The 19,687-nt window shown below is 39.7% G+C and overlaps 2 protein-coding genes across 2 annotated transcripts; one reads left to right on the forward strand and one right to left on the reverse strand.

Annotated features, from left to right (window-relative positions):
• LOC117657911 (olfactory receptor 6X1-like) lies at window positions 1-1,002 on the reverse strand. The gene has a single exon (XM_034406027.3). The coding sequence runs from the start codon at window positions 982-984 to the stop codon at window positions 43-45; it is 942 nt and encodes a 313-aa protein (XP_034261918.3). The 5' UTR covers window positions 985-1,002; the 3' UTR covers window positions 1-42.
• Window positions 1,003-9,385: 8,383 nt separating this feature from the next.
• Window positions 9,386-10,330, forward strand: LOC117657910 (olfactory receptor 6X1-like). The gene has a single exon (XM_060685540.1). It carries the CDS (start codon window positions 9,386-9,388, stop codon window positions 10,328-10,330), a length of 945 nt encoding a protein of 314 aa, XP_060541523.1.
• The last annotated feature ends 9,357 nt before the right edge of the window (window positions 10,331-19,687 follow it).

The following is a 19,687-nucleotide window of genomic DNA, read 5'->3' on the forward strand; positions in this document are numbered from 1 at the left end:
CCTTTTAAATGAACTTTAATTTTTTGGCATATTTTATTACCCTCAATGAAACATTTTTTCTTTAGTACATGCCATTTTCTTCAGAGCTTTTTTGACATCCTTGTTCCTCAGAGTGTAGATGAAAGGGTTGAGTAGAGGTGTCACAATAGTATTAAGTACAGAAACTGCCTTGTTTATTTCCAAAGAAGAGTTGGAATTGGGCTTAACATACATGAACATTACAGTTCCATACTGGATGGATACAACTGTAAGGTGGGCAACACAAGTAGAGAAAGCCTTCTGTCTCCCTGAAGACGAGGAGATGCGCATTATGGTGAAAATGATGAAGCTATATGAGATGGCAGTCAATAGGAAAGTACTGAACAGCAGAAGGACTGATCCCACTAACACCATCTGTCCAAGTAGATATGTATTAGCACAAGCTAAACCCAGCAAGGGAGTCACATCGCAGTAGAAGTGGTTGATCGTATTGGGACCACAAAAAGGGAGCTGGCACAGTAAAACTGTCTGGAGAATGACAGTTAATAACCCTCCCAACCATGAGCCCAAGGCTAGCTGGAGACAAAGTTTGTAATTCATGATGACGCTGTAATGCAAAGGTTTGCAGATGGCAATGTAGCGATCGAAGGACATCGAAGCAAGCAGGCAGAATTCTGTGGCTCCAAGGAAGAAGTGGAAAAAGGCTTGAGAGATGCAACAGTGGAAACAGATGGACTTCTTCTCCGTTAGAAAGTGAGCCAACATCTTGGGTGACAGGGTGGTGACGTATAAGACCTCCAAGGAGGAAAAGTTCCCCAAGAAGAAGTACATAGGATTGTGAAGGTGAGGATCATAGACAACAATGACAACGATCAAGATGTTTCCAATGACTGTGAGGAGGTAGATGAAAAGAATGGGGACAAAGAGATACTTCTGTAACTCAGCGGAGGCCGGAAACCCTTTCAGGATAAACTCAGTAACCACAGTTTGATTTATCGAATGCATTTGCGAGGATATTGTTTGCCTAGAGCTGTCAAGGACAAACAAGAGGAAAAAGATTGCAGGCTGGTTATTTTATTATACCATTTCAATGGGTCGTCCCTTTTTTTAAATGAAGAAAATGTCAGAGAGTAGATTTGGTCCATATTTCAAAAACACGATTTATAACATAAAATACAGAATCACAGATTAGATGATTGGATAAGAATTATTTCGGGGTATTCATTTGTGTGAGGTACATCAATACTCTTTATACAATATTCATTTCTGTCACTTCCAATAGCCAACTCTTCTGGATTTTCACCAAACTTTGGGTGGCTTACAATCTTTCAATCAAGACAAGCTTCAATATTTCTCTATAGAACCAGAGGAGATAATGATTTTGTCTCTAACAGAAATGTTTCCATTAGGGCAATGGTTACAATGCCAATTTGCAGGTTAACTCTGCCCACAGCCAGGAGTTCGATCCTGACTGGCTCAAGGTTGACTCAGCCTTCCATTCTTCTGAGGTAATATAAGGTGAAGACCTAACATCCTTCCGAGGTCAGTAAAATGAGGCAATGTGCTGACTCTGTAAAACTACATAGAGAAGGCTGTAAAGCACTGTGAAGCGATATATAAGTCTAAGAGCTATGCCACTTCTATTGCAAAATATTAATAGTAATCTAAAAATATAGAAGTGCTGAAAAACAATAAAGAAGAATAGGAACCCAGGGATCACTATAAAGAGGAAAAAAAATATTTAGGGAAAAGTAACTAAGAAAGCAAAAAAAGAACATCATCATACAACCTCATTTGAATTCATGATGATTTCAGGAGCTACAAGAAATCATGCAGTCACACATTGATAAAACAGTAAGAAAAAGGCCAGATAGGGAATTTCAGAAAAGGTTATGGCTAGGTGGTTAAAATATGGAGGACTATCTCCAAATATATACAGTATATATCTTTTTTACCATCTCACACAATTTCTTTGAAAATATGATGCATCTGTCTATAATTTAAATACACATGGGGGCATATAGACCGTGTCACCACTTTTGTTGTCAGTAAGTTTAGTTGTGTTAGCTATTTGCTTTGTTTTTAATTATTACACCATGTTTTATTCTGCTTTAAACTCCTGAGAATCAGTTCAGATTAGGACAGGATAGAAATTTGATCAACTGATAAATAAAGGGTTTCAATGTCTCATACAAACTAGACAATCAAATTAAATAGGAGCCTGAGTGGCATAGGAGGCTAATGCTTCCTACTAAGGCAGCATTTAACATCCAGCTGCCTGCAACTACTGCGAGTTCAATCCTTACCAGGCTCAAGGTCGACTCAGCCTTTCATCCTTTCTAAGGTGGGTAAAATGAGGACCCGGTTTGTGGCGGCAATAAGCTGACTTTGTATAAAATATACAAAAGTATGAAGGCTATTGCTTAACACATTGTAAGCCACCCTGAGATTCCGGAGAAGGGCGGCATATAAAAATAAATAAAAATAAAAAAATAAAAATAAAATATGCAATAGAAATCTGGACAGATCTTAATAAGGCTTTCAATGAAATACTGTCCGGGCATTGAAGATGAAATGTACTCACCGAATGAAAGTCAAAATTTCCAGGCTCTATCACACAGAATTCCACCTTTCCATCAACAACAAGCTTTTCTGAGATTTAAAATAAAATAAGACACACTCACACACACACAAAAAAGGAGTTCAAAATTCAAGGCACTCTGCGAGATGGAGGGAAATAGAGAGCTATCGCCAATGGTGCCACCTATCCTGGAAAAAAAGGGGGAAATGTACAGATTTTACCTAAATCTATGTGCTACTTACATCCATGGTGCTACATACCAATGAGTTCTTTACAGGTCTGATATGGTTTTAGTCATGTTTCCTCAAGCCACAAGTGAATTTTGAAGTAAATCTTAATATCCCCAGAGATCTAATTAGAATTATGTGCATGTCTTTCTTTCTTTCTTTCTTTCTTTCTTTCTTTCTTTCTTTCTTTCTTTCTTTCTTTCTTTCTTTCTCCCTTGAAGGCTTACTTTCTCCCTTGTTTTGGGCCTAGTAGGCCTCTCTGTAGTCTCCTGGGACACAAAATGGGGTGCAGGGGATCACCACACACCCCAGTGCCCCATTTTGGGCCTAGCAAGCCTCCCTGAAGCCTACTGGGAGCCTCATTTCCTCCTTCCTTCCTTCCTTCCTTCCTTCCTTCCTTCCTTCCTTCCTTCCTTCCTTCCTTCCTCCCTCCCTCCCTCCCTCCCTCCCTATATATATCTTAATTTTATACTTCTGGGTGGGCATGGCCAACTGGGTGGACACAGCCAGCTTGATGCCACTCACTGGGAGTGGCTGACTTGGGAGCATCCAGCCCTCAAGCACCAGGATCCAACAGATCAGACCAGACCAGCCTCGCTTCCCCAAGGGGCCACCCACTTAACTCCTCCTCAAGGCTGCTGCCGGTGCTACCATGGGGTGAGACCAGATGAAGAGGCTGAGTGAAAAGGCAAGGGGAGGCTGGGCACAGAGGTGAGAGGCCAGGCGAAGAGGTGAAGAGGCTGTGCATGTACAGGTTGGTCAAAGAGGCTGGGTGGGGCGAGGCTGCAGCTGTTGCTGGGCAGAGTGAAGGTAAGGGGCCAGTCTCCACATTCTTGCTACAAGTGCACATGCATGCCCATTGCCTCCTGTGTGCACACACTTGTGGCAAGCACGTGGAGACCTGCCATTAGAGTTCACCCTACCCGGCAACAACTACAGCATGTTGGCCTTGCCCCACCCAACATCTTCACTAGCTTGCACACACACAGTCCTTTCACCTCTTTGCCTGGCTTCTTGCCTATGTGCCCAGCCTTGCCCGGTGCCTCCTGTGTGCCCGTGTGCCTGCTGGGATGGCGTGGACCAGGCCAAAGTGATGCTGACTCAATGTCTCCTCTACGCATGCACTCCTGCCGGAATGGGGTAGGCCAGGCCAATGTGACACTGGCCTGATGCCTTCTGTACTCATGCATGCCCAGCAGGATGGGGTGGGCCAGGCTGAAGTGACTCTGCCTGACCCCGATGCTTCCTGTGCGCACATGCTCCTGCCAGGATGGGGTGGGCCGGTCCTGTGCATGTGTGTGCCTGCCACCTCCTGTGCACTCACCTGTCCACAGGGATGGGGTGGGCCGGGCTGAAGCAACACTGGCCCAATGCCTCTTTTATGCAGGTGCTTCTCCGGAGGGCCTCCAGGGGGATGGGGAAGGCACCTTTTCTGGAGGTGGGCCGGGCCTGTATGCATGTGTGCCAGCTACCTCCTGTGCACACACCTGGCTGCCAGGATGAGGTGGGCCGGGCCGAAGTGACACAGGATGGCCCCTTACAGTTTCCAGGATGGCCCTGTGGGCCAGATTGCAGGCCTTGAATTTGACACCCCTGCCCTATACCAAGGGTGTCAAACTCAATTTCATTGAGGGCCACATCAGGGTTGTGGTTGACCTCGGGGAGCCAGGTGGGCATGGCCAGTGTGGGCATGGCTTGGGTCAGCATAGCCAGCTTGATATTGCTCATGTCTGGGGGTGCCTGTAGTGGCATATGCCTATGCTTCTTTTTCCCACACTGTCCATCTCCTTTCAGTCTCAGTTACTTTTCTGGAGGTGTACATGCATGGCTGCAGGTTCCTCCTTTGTATTTTTTTGGAGGAGGACTGTGGCCACTGCTACATTGCTGGCAAGTGCTTGGATGATAAACGCTTGGTCCGGATCTGGGTGTTTAAGGATCATCTCTTTGGCAAAAGCTTTTGAGCATCTCGAGTGCCTTTTGGCATTCCAGGGTCCACTTCAGGGGCTGACCTGGCCGTGGTTTCACTCCCCCCCTCCAGTCTTTAGTAGTTTGGTGATTGGGAAGGCAATCTCAGCAAACGAGGGAATGAACTGTCTGTATAAATTAGCAAACCCCAGGAAGCTATGGAGATGCTTGTGGGTCCAAGGGGGTTGCCAGTCCAGGATGGCTTTGACTTTCCCTGGTTTTGGCTTTCTCTACCCCCTCGCTGGACACACAATACCCTAAGGAGTCTGGGTTTATGGAATTCACACGTAGATAATTTGGCATAGAGGTTTGCCACTAGGAGCTTCTTGAGCAGTTGGTGCATAAGCTTGATGTGCTCTTCCAGTGTCTCAGTGAAGTTGAGGATGTCATCTAAGTACACAAGGAAGTGTACTTAAAGGGAAGCCTTGGAGACTGCGAGGCCAGGCCAGCAAGTGGGGCATGAAGGTTGTGATGCAGGAACGCCATTGATCTTCTACTCGGTGGGGCCGTCTGGGCTGTGACATGGTTAGCCTTAGTTCCAGCCCATGGGGCTGCACTGGAAACAGTGAAGGACTGGCCCACAGTGCCTCTGCCAGTGAAAGCGGAGCTCGGGAAGGCCACGAGCACTCAGGCCACCACAAGGGCCTCTGACACAAGTGATGTCAAGCTGGCCACACCCACCGTGACCATGCCCACCCAGCTCCCCAGGATCAAACACAACCCTGATGTGGCCCTTGATGAAATCGAGTTTGACACCCCTGCTCTATATCATTTCAGACAAAAGGTTGTCCAATCTTTTCTTAAAAACTTGTAGGAGTGTAGGACAGGGGGTGAAATCCAGCAGGTTCTAACAGGTTCTGGAGAACCGGTAGCGGAAATTTTGAGTAGTTTGGAGAACTGGCAAATATCACCTCTGGCTGGCCCCAGAGTGGGGTGGGAATGGGGATTTTGCAATATCCTTCTCCCAGAATGGGAGGGAATGGAGATTTTGCATTATCCTTCCCCTAGACTGAGGTGGGAATGGAGATTTTTCAATATCCTTCCCCTGCTATGCCCACCAAGCCACACCCACAGAACCGGTAGGGAAAAAAATTGGATTTCACCCCTGGTGTAGGAGCATCCACAACTTCATTTCTCTTTTGTTTTCACCTTTAAGAAGTAAACATCCTAGAAAATGATGGTGGTGGTGGTGGTGATGATGATGATGATGTTGAATTAAACCTTGAAACACAATTTTAAATCATTTAGATTCTGTTTTGCCTTGTTTGAGTCACTAAAGTCCCCAAGGATTTTCTTGGCATCTCTCTGATGATTTGTTCTCCTTGGTGGAATAATTAAAAAACAGTGTAATTTTTTTCCCCTCCTATACAGCAAAAATGGTCTTCAGAACCTTTGATGAAGAATCTATATAGCAATAGCACCTAGACTTATATACCACTTCACAGTGCTTTACAGTCCTCTCTAAGCGGTTTTACAGAGTCAGCCTATTACCCCCAACAATCTGGGTCCTCATTTTTTACTGACCTCGGAAGGATGGAAGGCTGAGGCAACCTTGAGCCTGGTGAGAATTGATCTGCCAAACTGCTGGCAGCCGGTGATCAGCAGAAGTAGCCTACAGTACTGCACTCTAACCACTGCATCACCGCGGCTCTTATTTCTTCATTACTGAATACAAATTGAGTATAGAAGTTTAGGGATGAGGCATAAGAACATCTATTCTGTAATTAATCATTCCTCAATCTGGCATCAGGAAGAAAATCACAGTCTCTGAAAAAGGTGTTTTGTTTCCTTCAGTTTAAGGTTTCAATGGAAGAGACGAGCTGTAATTCAGGGTGAGCTATGGAGTTCTAACTGCCCTCCGATCTTGGTTGTTAGCTTACCAACATTGTACTTTCCATCACTGGATGATGCACAAAGATTAGATTATTTGCCGAAGTTAATTTGGGGGAAAGAAAAATAACATCCAACCTCTTGCTTCATGAATTAATCTGAGTATCTACTTAAGTGAGTATTTTGTCTTCTTTAATACTTTCACAGATGAACAGCTGGCCATATTCTTAGTCCAGAAAAAGAGCAAATGAATAAAAATTGCAAATGTGCATAATAAATAAAGTTAAATAACTAAGTTAAATATGTAATCTATCAAGTTTTTCATGAATTCCTATGTAAGCAATTGAACGCTGGTTAAATGATGATAATAATAGCACATTAAACTTGTTGATAAATTATTTTATTAAATTATTGGAAAGCTTTGCACTTCAGTCTCTATAGCGTATAAAGTTGACCTTGATGAAATTATACCAATTCCATTTCTAGGACAATGAGGAGTTAAAAAAAAAGTTTAATTCCGCAACAAACAGGTAATATTCAAAAGCATATCAAACATACAGCAGTGTTCCAATATCTCAGGGGTTGCCACAAAGAAGAGGGAGTCAAACTATTCTCCAAAGCACCTGAGAGTAGAACAAGAAGCAATGGGTGGAAACTAATCAAGGAGAGAAGCAATTTAGAACTAAGGAGAAATTTCCTGACAGTTAATAAGTGGAACAACTTGCCTGCAGAAGTTGTGAATCCTCCAACATTGGAAATTTTTAAGAAGATGTTGGATACCCATTAGTCTGAAGTAGTGTAGGGTTTCCTGCCTGGGCAGAGGGTTGGACTAGAAAACCTCCAAGGTCCCTTCCAACTTTGTTATTCTATTCTATTCTATTCTATTCTATTCTATTCTATTCTATTCTATTCTATTCTATTCTATTCTATTCTATTCTATTCTATTCTGATGACTCCCTAATTCACTGAACTAACAGAATAATAGTATTGGAAGGGATTCTTCCACTGCAACCCACTGCTCATGCATGAAACCTTATACTACTTCAGACAAATGGTTGTCCAATCTCTTCTTATAAACTTCCAGTGTTGAAGCAACCATAACTGCAGAAAAAAACCCATTGTACCAACCTGCCTTCCATGGAGGACCTGTATACTGCATGAGTCAAAAAGAGGGCTGTGAAAATATCTACAGACCCCTCACATCCTGGACATCAATTGTTTCAACTTCTATCCTCAAAACGATGCTATAGAGCACTGCACACCAGAACAACTAGACACAAGGACAGTTTTTTTCCCCAAATGCCATCACTAATTCCCACAACGCTGTCAAATAATTTACTAAGATTGTATTACTATTATTCTTCTCTTCTTTACTAGTATCTATCTCTTCCCACTTATTACTATAATCATATTTTTTGTATCTTTCAATTTATATTATTTTTATTTGTTTCCTAGTACGATTTGATAGCTTATTAGTAACCCTGACTATCACTAAGTGTTATATCTTTTTATTCTTGATGAATGTATTTTATTCTCCTTATGTACACTGAGAGCATATACACCAAAGACAAATTCCTTGTGTGTGTCCAATCACACTTGGCCAATAAAGAATTCTATTCTGTTCTGTTCTGTTCTATTCTATTCTATTCTATTCTATTCTATTCTATTCTATTCTATTCTATTCTAGAGACAATAAAACTATAATAAGAGGGAGAGGAAGATCCAGCATAACCAGAGTAGTCTGATTCTGTTGTTATAGGCAAATACAGTTGAAAAGAGTTTTAGCCTTCCTGCAAAGTCATTTTTTTGGTCTGATCTACCAAGTGTGGCTGACATTATCTTATCAAGGATGGAGGGAAGGGCTTTAGCTGCCCTTATGTACATCATATATTAGTTAACATTCTCTGTGTGCTTCTCTTTCTCTCTCTCAATATAGATTGCCAAAAAGGATACTGAATCTCTCATAGATGTGGTAGACTCCTTTTCATTGGATGAAACCAACAGAAGACTAAATAACCACCTGTTTGAGATGTTTTATCTCAATTCCTGCACTGAGGAGAAGGTCGGACATGAAGGTCCATGTGGCATCTTCCGATCCTTGGAAAGATGTTACATAAAAGAAGGTTGTCTACATCTTCTCCTTCCTCTATCACTCCATAGCTCACATGATTCAGATAACAGGAAAGTAGATTCTAACTGAATGCTAGGGGAAAAAAACACCCAAAATAAGAGCAATTTAACAGGGGAAATCAATGGGACCGAAGGCTCCCCTTCATCTCCCCTCTAGAAAAATTTAAAATAGCCGTGTCAGAGAGCTGTGTGGATGCCAAGTTGACAAGTATCAGTGGAAGAAGAAACAAAAGAGGTAGTTTGATCAACGTTTTCTTCAAATGCCCAAGAAAAAAAGGGACAGAGAGGGATTCATGCTATAGAAACTACACAACAAAACTTTGATGTTGCAGATTTTTAAAAATAAATGATCAACTTTATTTTTAAAGAAGATTATCTTTCTGGCATATTTCGCTAAAAACTCTGGAAAATGTAAATACAATTTTTTTATTCCTACTGAACGTGGTTGTAGGTCCCAAAAAGTGGAGCCTGTACCTTTGGGAAAAATGAGATGATTGATTGATTGATTGATTGATTGATTGATTGATTGAATGAATGAATTTGCTTCTAGGCCAAATGTTTAGGTTGGGTTGGGTTGACTGATAAAACATCAAGCTGTAGAACAATAATTTCAATGAATCATCCCTCTGATTCTGCTCAACATTTATTCTGCTTTTCGATGAATAGGTTTGGGATGCAGAACCAAACAGCTGTGGCCGAATTCATTTTACTGGGATTTCCCAGTATCCTAAAAGTAAGATTTCTGGTGTTTGTGGGCGTCTTGATGATCTATATCTTGACCATCACTGGGAACATTGTCATCGTTGCAACTGTGACTTATGACCCTAGTCTCCATAAGCCAATGTACTTCTTCCTCAGCAACCTCTCATTCCTAGGAATCATGTACGTCACAGCTACAATCCCTAAACTTTTGGCCAATTTACTCACCGTCAAGAAATCTATCAGCCTGATTGGTTGCAAAGCTCAAGCTTTTTCCCACTTTTTCCTAGGGGCCACAGAATTCTTCCTTCTCACTGCTATGGCGTATGACCGTTACATGGCCATCTGCCACCCCCTTCATTACCACACAATCATGAGTAGCAGAGTTTGCATTCAACTGGCTTGTGGATCCTGGTTTGGTGGCCTTATGACCATCCTGGTACAGACCATTCTAGTGTTCCGACTTCCATTCTGTGGCCCCAATACTATCAATCACTTCTATTGTGATGTTGGGCCATTGCTAAAGCTGGCTTGCATTGACACTCATCCCATTGAATGGACAATCTTCGTTGTTGCCACCGTTGTGGTGTTCAGCAATTCCCTGTTGACGGTGGTTTCATACATCTTCATAATTTCCGCTGTGATGAAAATCCCATCCATTTCTGGGAGACAAAAGGCTTTTTCTACTTGTATCTCTCACTTAATTGTTGTTATTCTGTTGTATGGGGCAATTATTTTTATATATGTCAGACCAACAGGGCATGCGTCATTGAATATGAACAAGGTAGTTTCCCTTCTCAATACATTGGTCACACCATTGCTCAACCCTTTTATTTATACCCTCAGGAACAAAGAAGTTAAAGATTCTCTGAAAAGAATCTTCGGAAGAAAGTATTTGAGAACAGCCACAAGTAAATAATTGGTTTTTTTTTAAAAAAATGGAGAAATGACTGTAGAGCACCATAAATCTATGGTGATTCATCTCAGCACTTCATGCATTGCTCTATATTTGAGCATACACCAACTTCTCAATGAGGTTTTTTTTTTTTTTGACAAAAAAAATATTTTTAAACAAAGATATAAAAAAAACAAATAAAAAACCATCTTCAATACAAATACAAATTCAAACAGTGTGTCGGTTGGTTACAAGTCTTTTCTGCATCTTCACTCTATTCATATATATATATATGTATTATTATCCTCATTGATCATATGTTTTACTATGGCTGTTTCTTCCCTCATTTTGTACAAAATGATCTAAGATTTGAGTTAATTTATGTTATAAATTAATTCATTCTCCTATGTCATTCCAATAACAATACCTCTTTATATTGTATTTTATATAATTCTACATTTCTTGCATTAGGAAAATCTCTACCATATTTCATTTCCATGTCTTTTTATCTAACCATTGGTAAAATAGATCCCATATCTTATAATATTGTTTATCCTCTTGTTCTCTAATTTCAAACGTCAATTTACTCATTTCCGCACATTCCGTTATTTTTTTAATAATTTCGTCTTGCGTTGGCATTTTCTCATTTTTCCAATTTTTAGCAAACACAATCCTAGCCGCTGTTAATACATTCACAATCAAATATCTCAATTCTCTATTGTATATTTCAGGTACAATCCCCAATAAAAAAATCTCTGGTCTATGTGTTTTTGTATCATTTTTTCCTCCCATGTGTGGATTTTAGTCCAGTATCTTTTAGCTTCTGCACACATCCACCACATATGGTAGTATGAGCCTGGTATCTGATGACATTGCCAACATTTTTCCAATTTATTCTTGAACATTCTAGCAATTCTCATTGGGAGTAAGTGCCACCTGTAAAACATCTTATACAAATTTTCTTTATATGCAGTTGACATTGTCATTTTATAATTTTACGACCACAATTTTTGCCATTTCTCTAAATCGATTCCATGTCCAACATTTTTCCCTCAAGCAATCATTGTTTCTTTTACTTGTTCATCCTCCAGTTTAACCTCTAATAAATATCCATACAATTTTTTAATTATGTTTTCTGTTAGGATATGGTGTATGCCTAACAGGTTGTCCAGGCAATATATGGACAATATATGTGTTCTATGACTTTAACATGAACATGTATTCTATGACTTTAAGAAGTACTGCTGAGTCATTGTAATGCTGAGTCATTGTATCCTGATTGGATAAGCTCTGTTGTAACTGTATTTAAGAAGGGAGCTGAAATGTAGTCATTGATGATATGCTACCATCGTGTGTGGATGCTACCATCGTGGGTGGATATGCTACCATCGTGACCTGTTACCAGCGTGAATGTGCTGCTATTTATTACCTACTGCTGTTTTGTATGGTAAAAAGACTTTTGTATCACTGGACTGATTTGAATGGCTAAGACTTGGATTGATTAAAGACTATGAGATTGTTTTTTACTACAAAGTAAAAACTTTGATAAACCAGTTTGTATGTATTTTATTCATTGCTCTCAGCACCGTTTTCCTGTGCTCTACGCTCTGCTGGTTGGTTAACACAACAATATCCTTAACATTTTCATCAGTACCTGTTAAGATTTTATCTAAACTAGTCAAATGGTTATGAAAAACCTTCTGTTTTATAATCTTTATCATGTCTAGACTGTATTTGCAAATAAGAAAACCAATTCATCTTTATACCTTGTACTTCTAATTCTTGCAAAGATTTAAGTTCACCCTTTTCATTCAGTAATTCACTATATCTAACAATTTGTTCCTTTCTAAATATTATTGAATGTGAGAATGCTTCAATCGATGATAACCAGACCGGAATTTTTAAATAATGTTTTTTTTTTACCTTCTCCCAGTTTAATAGCAAAGCCTTTCATATGAAATGTCTTCTAAAATACCTCTGTATTTTTGTTTCCTTGTACCATAAAAAGGCATGCCAACCCAATAACAAATCATGCCCTTCTAAAGTCAATAATCTGGCATTTCTTAGAGTTATCCATTCCTTAATCCACATCAAACTTGTCGCTTGATAGTATAGTTCCCAATTAGGCAAGCCAAAACCAATGAGGTTTTTTTTAAGGAAAGTCCAGAAAATGTCCAATTGTTCCACAGATTTTGGATATACCTTTTGAAAAACATTCAAGTCCTTTTTCTGTAAATCTTAAACACACAACTCTAATTCTAACCCTTTGGACATGGTCGTCCAAAGGAAAAATTGCAGACTATAGGAACCAGGAGCATCAACTCATATGACCCTGAGGACACAGATAAACCTCCAAGTGCTTCAACGACCTGCTAAAAGGATGCAGATGGCCAGCAGCTGTCTGCAAGGAATATAAATCCTTTCATTCCCCACTATCCTGTCAGAGCTGAAGAAGCTCCTTGGATGAGAAGTGAAACGTCTTCAAAAGAAAAAAAACAAGGAAGTCCAGTTGCCTCCTGAAAAAGCACCTTTGGGACAACCATGACCTGGATGACTGAGAATCTCTACAGACTTTCTACCCCTTCCATAAAAAATAAAATTAAGGCATAATGTTAGATGGCAGTGATGGTGAACCTATGGCATGCGTGCCCACGGTGGCACACAGAGCCATCTTTCCGGGCATGTGTGCACGCCCCAGCTGGTGTTTGGTGCTCCGGTGCACATGAGTGCAATTCAGGGGACCCAGCTGGTCTTTTGAGCTTTCCTGCCCATGTACCTGTTTGACACTTGGTGTGTAAAATGTTTGCCACCACTGTTATACGGTATTGTTTGGAAGCAATGCTCAACAGCTGTTCAAAACATGGACAGAATTAATTTAAAGTAATAAAAAATAATGGGAAGTATCAGAACATGTCCTGAATATTATTTTCAATTGGGTGATGCTGAAATTGATGGTGATGATAATAAAAGGATTACTCAGGTTATGTTATATTATCCCTTATTCTTGCTTTCTTTAAAAGTTTAATTCGATACACAAATCAGAGACATTAAAAAAAGGGAATTTATTCTTATCTATTGAAGTGTACTTACAGACTTTTGTAAGAAATGAGGATACCATTTTTACCTTAACGTTGACAAGAAACAGCTTCATTTCATTCCATCATTGTCAAGATGCTTTTCAGGCATAACCCTGTGTTAAATTTGTTTTTCATGGTCTTGACTATTCTTTCTACCTTTGAAATGTCTGCATGGCTGTCTGCATTTCCTGCATCGGATGAGGAGAGCACATCGTTCTCCTTCAATCCTGGCCACTTTTTATAGAGGCACGATTGAGAGCATTTTAACAAACTGCATCACTGTTTGGTTTTTTTTAACAAACTTCATCCCTGTTTGGTTTGGTGGCAGCTGTGCCTCAAGTAGAAAGTCCCTACAGAGAGTAGTAAGGACAGTCGAGAAGATTATAGGAAGCTCCCTTCCCATCATTCAGGATACTGCTTATAAGTGCTATGTGCTTAGAGCTCAAAGCATTGTTAGAGACCCCATACACGGACTTCATGGTCTGTTTCTTTAGCTTCCCTCTGGAAGGAGGTTTCAAAGTATTTCTAGCAGGACTTCCAGAGTCTGAAACAGCTTTGTGCCCTATGCCATCTGTCTTGTAATCTTGCAAGATTTATTTCTCTTGCCATCTACATGTATACATCTGAAGTAGACTGTGTTGTTTCTCCATGTCATATATGTGGATACATGCATAATTTTGTATTTATTTATTTATTTGTTTGTTTGTTTGTTTACATATTCATTTAATGTTTATTTTAGAGATGGAGATCTTTTGAGAGCTGTATGCAACGTAATTTCATTTTAATGTATGCTGATTAGTGTGCATTCAAAGTGATAATAAAGTATGAGCCATAATGGCACAGTGGTTAGAGTGCAGTACTGCAGGCTACTTCCGCTGACTGCCGGCTGCCTGCAATTTGGCAGTTCAAATCTCACCAGGCTCAAGGTTGACTTAGTCTTCCACCCTTCTGAGGTGGGTAAAATGAGGACCCAAATTGTTGGGAGCAATATTCTGACTCTGTAAACTGCTTACAGAAGGCTGTAAAGCACTGTAAAGCGGTATATAAGTCTAAGTGCTATTGCTATTCTATATTCTATTCTATTTCATAAGCAACTGTTCTGAATTAGGATAATGGTGACTTACAATAGCAATAGCACTTAGACTTATATACTGCTTCATGGTGCCTTACAGCCCTCTCTAAGTGGTTTACAAAGCCAGCATATTGCCCCCAACAATCTGGCTTCTCATTTTAGTGACCTTGGAAGGATGGAAGGCTGAGTCAACCTTGAGACGGTCAGGATCGAACTCCTGGCAGTGAGTAGAGTCAACCTGCAATACTGCATTCTAACCACTGTGCCAACATGGCTCATATTGAATGATTGAATTGAATTGAATTGAATTGAATTGAATTGAATTGAATTGAATTGGTTGAATTGAATATGTGATCAAAGTTCAGATGCTTGGCAACTGGCATATATTTAGGACAGTTGCAATGTCCCAGGGTCATGTGATCAGCTTTTAGACCTTCTGACAAGCAAAATCCATGGGGGAACCAGATTCACATAATAACCATGTTATTAACTTTAACTTATAAAGTGTTTCACTTAACAGTGACAAGAAAGGCTGTAAAACATGGCAAAACTCAACTGTCTCACTTAACAGAGGAAATTTTGGACTCCATGCTGGTTATACGTCAAGGGCCACCTGAATTCCCAGAAACCAACAGTCTTCCCAGCTTCATCTCAATATACAAGAATATTTCTGAGCCTTCTTGAAAATCTTAATAAGTCTTCCTTGAATAGTTTGGTGGCCTAGACAGAGTTATCGCCAAAAGAAAGACCTTCTAATTAATCTGCCCTCTAATTGATCAATCTCTTTTTCTCAGCTTGCCCTAGATAATTTCAGATGTCTCATTTCCATTATTTCAAAGTTGTTCTTTGAAAACATCCGTCTAGCCATAAATTACTAATTGGCCTAAGGGAAACTATTACATCAGTTACAATATCCCTGAGGAGCAATTAAGGGAATACAATTTTCTGACTATTCTGTCTTAGGAAAGAGAGCTATATGTAGAATCTTTCCAGATTCTACATATAGAATCCAAATTATATTCACAACATCTTTGATGATGGCCAGGATGGTAAGAGAGGAGATTCTCTATTTTTTTTTTCATGTTGACCATGTTGTGGTTTTTGACAATTTTGTATACATTGTGTTGAAATGTCAACCTAAGCACATTGCTGCATCATGAGTGCAGATTCTTCTTATTGAGATTAAGTATATCAGCCGAAGACTTACAACATTGCTGTATGGAAATTGGCAAGGCTGTTACCTAATTTAAAATCTCAAGTTCGAGGCAGGTGGATCAGAATCAGAATAGAGCTGGAAGGGGGCTTGGAGGTCTTCTAGATGAAGTAGAATCTACTTAGTAGATGCAACATTGAAATTGCTTGGGATTTAAGGTGTAGAAGCTAGAGAGATTTTTAAAAAGGGACATTGCATTGTTTTGCTAAATCCTACTATGGAGAACCCTCTACTAAGATCTAGCCATGGAGGAACAGTCGTTTCATAGGCTCCCTGATTCTAGCAGTTGTCGATGTGATGGTCCATATACATATACATATATTTTATTTGTCAAGCATGTATAAGCTTACAGATATATAGTAAGTATAAACATGATTATGAATACAGGAAATGGATACGAATAAATGGGGACAGTAGGACAGGGACGGTAGGCACAGTGATGCGCTTATGCACTCCCCCCCCTTTACGGACCTCTTAGGAATTGGGTGAGGTCGACAGTAGACAGTTTAAGGTCAAAGTTATGGGGGTTTGGGGATGAAACCACAGAGTCAGGTAGTGCATTCCAGGCATTGACCACTCTGTTGCTGAAGTCATATTTTCTGCAATCAAGTTCAGAGTGGTTTACCTTAAGTTGGTATCTATTGTGTGCTCGTGTATTATTGTGGTTGAAGCTGAAGTAGTCATTGACAGGTAGGACATTGTAGCAGATAATTTTGTGTACTACTAAGTCAGATGGAAGGAGGCGTAGTTCTAAGTTGTCTAAGTCCAAAATTTCAAACCTAGTGGCATAAGGCATTCTGTTGTGAGCAGAGGAGTGGAGGACTCTTCTCGTGAAATATCTCTGGACTCACTTAATTGTATTAATGTCCAATATGCAGTGTGGGTTCCAGTCAGATGAGTTCTATTCGAGAATTGGACTAGCAAAGGTTTTGGATAGATGGAGATGATACACAGAGAGCAGGAGAATCCCACCTTCTCCATCATTTTAGGATTCTACGATTTGGAATTGGCTGGTTTATTTTACAGATATAGAATTATCGATAAAGAAATCCATAAGGGTCCTTTTTAAAGAATTCCCTGTATGGAGATTCTCTGTCATCCAGGTCATGGTTATCCCTTCCAATAAAAGTGTGTGTGTCACCTACACTTATGGCAAAAAGGAAGTTTGGACTGCTCTGGGGTATTGTAATGAAGGGGCTTCTGTTCTGAAAGGGTGTTGGGCAATTCCTATTCTGGTTTAACGGCTCTAATCCTGGTTTGGATCTTGAGTGAGGGGCTAATCCTACCATCTTCCTTTGTTCAGACTTTGCTGCAGGGAATTTCAAAATATCCTGTCCTGAATGGATGACCAAATCTGCATTTCTAAAAAGTGCCTCCTCAGTTTCTGCTTGGGGGCAGGGAGATTGAGGCTGCTTCCTGCCTCTAAAAAAAACACCTTTCTCCATTTCTCATCTAGAGAAATACAATATTCTGCCTTTTTTAAAATATTCCTCAAAATATTTCATTCTTCTAAAAGGGGGAGGGGCTTTCCACATCCCAAAGGTGCTTGCTTCCTAAAGACAACTGGACTTTCTTGTTTTGCTTGAAAACATTTCATTTCTTATTCCAGAAGCTTCTCCAGAACTGAAGAAGTGGGAGAAAATATTTCCTCTTTGGAAGCTTAAAAATAGGTTACTATCTGCAACCTGCTAAAGAAACATTTTAGGAATGTTTTGGCTTTGGAGCTCTTTCAGTCAATGGGGTCTTTACCTGGAATCTCATTATGTGTGTGTGTGGGAGGCGGTAGTGACAAGAAGATTCCAGAGAAGGAAACAACTGCTTTATGTCAAAGGAAGGAAGCATAACATTCAGAGTCTCAAAGATGCAATGAAGCACCCATTGGTTTTCTTTTTAACCTTTGCACTGCACAGTCCTATCAGTTCTTCTTCTTTAATGCTCAAATCACTTTCTCCTCCCCTTCTCCCCTTCTCCTCCCCCACTCCAAATAAGTAAGATGAGACAGAAATATGGGATTATAGGGGCTAAATTTAAAAGCAAAGATTGCTTGGAGCAAAAATTAATTGCCCCCACAGTAAGTCAAGATTCAGAATTCCCAAATCCTCTTTCCAGGCAATTCCAATCACCGTCCTACCAGTCAAATAATAACAATAACAACTGAAATCACTAAAAAAAAGAGTTGTCCCAACAGAGAATCTGCTTGAATTTTAGAGCTGGCTATTCTGTTATGCAGGAATTCCCAAGATTTTGGACTGCCTCTTTTCTTAATCGCTGGCTTAAGATGTTTTGAATTTTCCCCATCATCATACAAATATCTACCATCTTTTATGCATACAAATTGTGAACATGGAGACTGGACAATTTTATTTGCATTTATTTAATCTAATTGGCACTCAAAAAGCATTGAGACAGTTGGGAAGGTTTCCAGTAACACATTCCAGGTTCAAAGAATAAGATTGATGTTGGTAAAAGTTTGTCTGATTGTTCAGATTAAATTAAGATATTTCTACTACATTGACTATACCTTTTTTAGTCTTTCTTTTGCTTTTTTAGCAATCATAATCTGAGCATGTAAAGACTATTCCCATATGAGATTTCAGCTACCAGTCCTGTATGTCAAACTGTTATTTGATGCCTTCCAAATTAAACATCTTTCCTTCTTTATCTATGGAAATTCTCGGTCAACCAGGTCATGGTTGATTCAAAGGTGCTTTTTTCGAAAGGTAACTGCACTTTCTTTGTTTTTCCTTGAAGATGTTTTGCTTCTCATCCAAGAAGCTTCATCAGTTCTGACTGGATGTTAATGTGGGGGGGCATGGAAGGATTAATTATGTAAGGAAGAACTAATAGTACCACCCTCCCCATGCCATCTAGTAGGAACTGATGAAGCCTCTTTTTTTTTTTTTTTACACAAATAAAATATACAATCCTGCCACCATGGTATAATATGATTACATTGTCCATAAGTATAAAGTCATTCCTTTATACATACATATTTGCCATCATATATATACATCATCATATATCTATTCTATCCCACCTTTTCTGGACACAATCGTACCATACTTTCCAACTGTTATAAAATTCTGAATCTTTTTTACCATTGATCAATCTAGTTAATCTATCTGATTCCGCACACTCATTAATTTTATATATTATTTTCAAATCTATGGGTAAGTATTGATTTTTCCACTCCTGCTCATACACTAATCTTGCTGCAGTGATAATGTGAATCAACAAGAACCATATATCTGATTTAACATTCAAAGGTTTTGCCCCCAATAGGAAAATCTCAGGTCTTAATTCCAAATTAATCTGTGTAATTTCCAAAATCCATTGCCGTATTTTTTTCCAATATTTAACCGCCTGCGGGCAGGTCCACCATTGGTGAAAATAGGTTCCATTACTGTAACCACACTCTGCAGATAGGACAGGATGTAGTGAAGGATTGTATGATAGCATGGGGGCGAAATTTTGGATATCCCCTTGACTTCCAGCAATGGGAACAGATTTGGTTGAAAAATATGAAATTAACCATGGCCTCCTCATATAAAGAAAACATATATAAAATGGTCTACCGGTGGCATCTCCCCCCGGTGAGATTAGCTAAAATGTTTCCCGGGACATCTGCCTGCTACTGATGAAGCCTCTTGAATGAGAAGTGAAACATCTTCAAGGAAAAACAAAGAAAGTCCAGTTGCCTTTTGAAAAAGCGCCTTTATTTAGTAAGATATTTTTTCTGCTGAAATGTGTTCTTCTTTTATTCCAGGAAAAAAGAAGATGGCCAGTGTAACTTCTGAAATATCAATCCAAACCCTGAAATCTAACGTGGTGCACCTGAATTTTGACATTACATTAGTGACTTTCCATATATTTCTTAGCATAATATATTGCAAATGATAAAATGCATTTCCTTTTTTCATTAGACAGACAAATTTAGATAAATAGAACACTTCAGAAGTTTTAAATGCACTGTGCTTCCTACACCCTTCCTTCCTGGGATTTTTTTTCTTCATTTGTTT

The sequence above is a fragment of the Pantherophis guttatus genome, chromosome 4 (genome assembly GCF_059756535.1).
Source record: "Pantherophis guttatus breed Tessera chromosome 4, ASM5975653v1, whole genome shotgun sequence".
Classification (NCBI taxonomy): Eukaryota; Metazoa; Chordata; class Lepidosauria; order Squamata; family Colubridae; genus Pantherophis; species Pantherophis guttatus.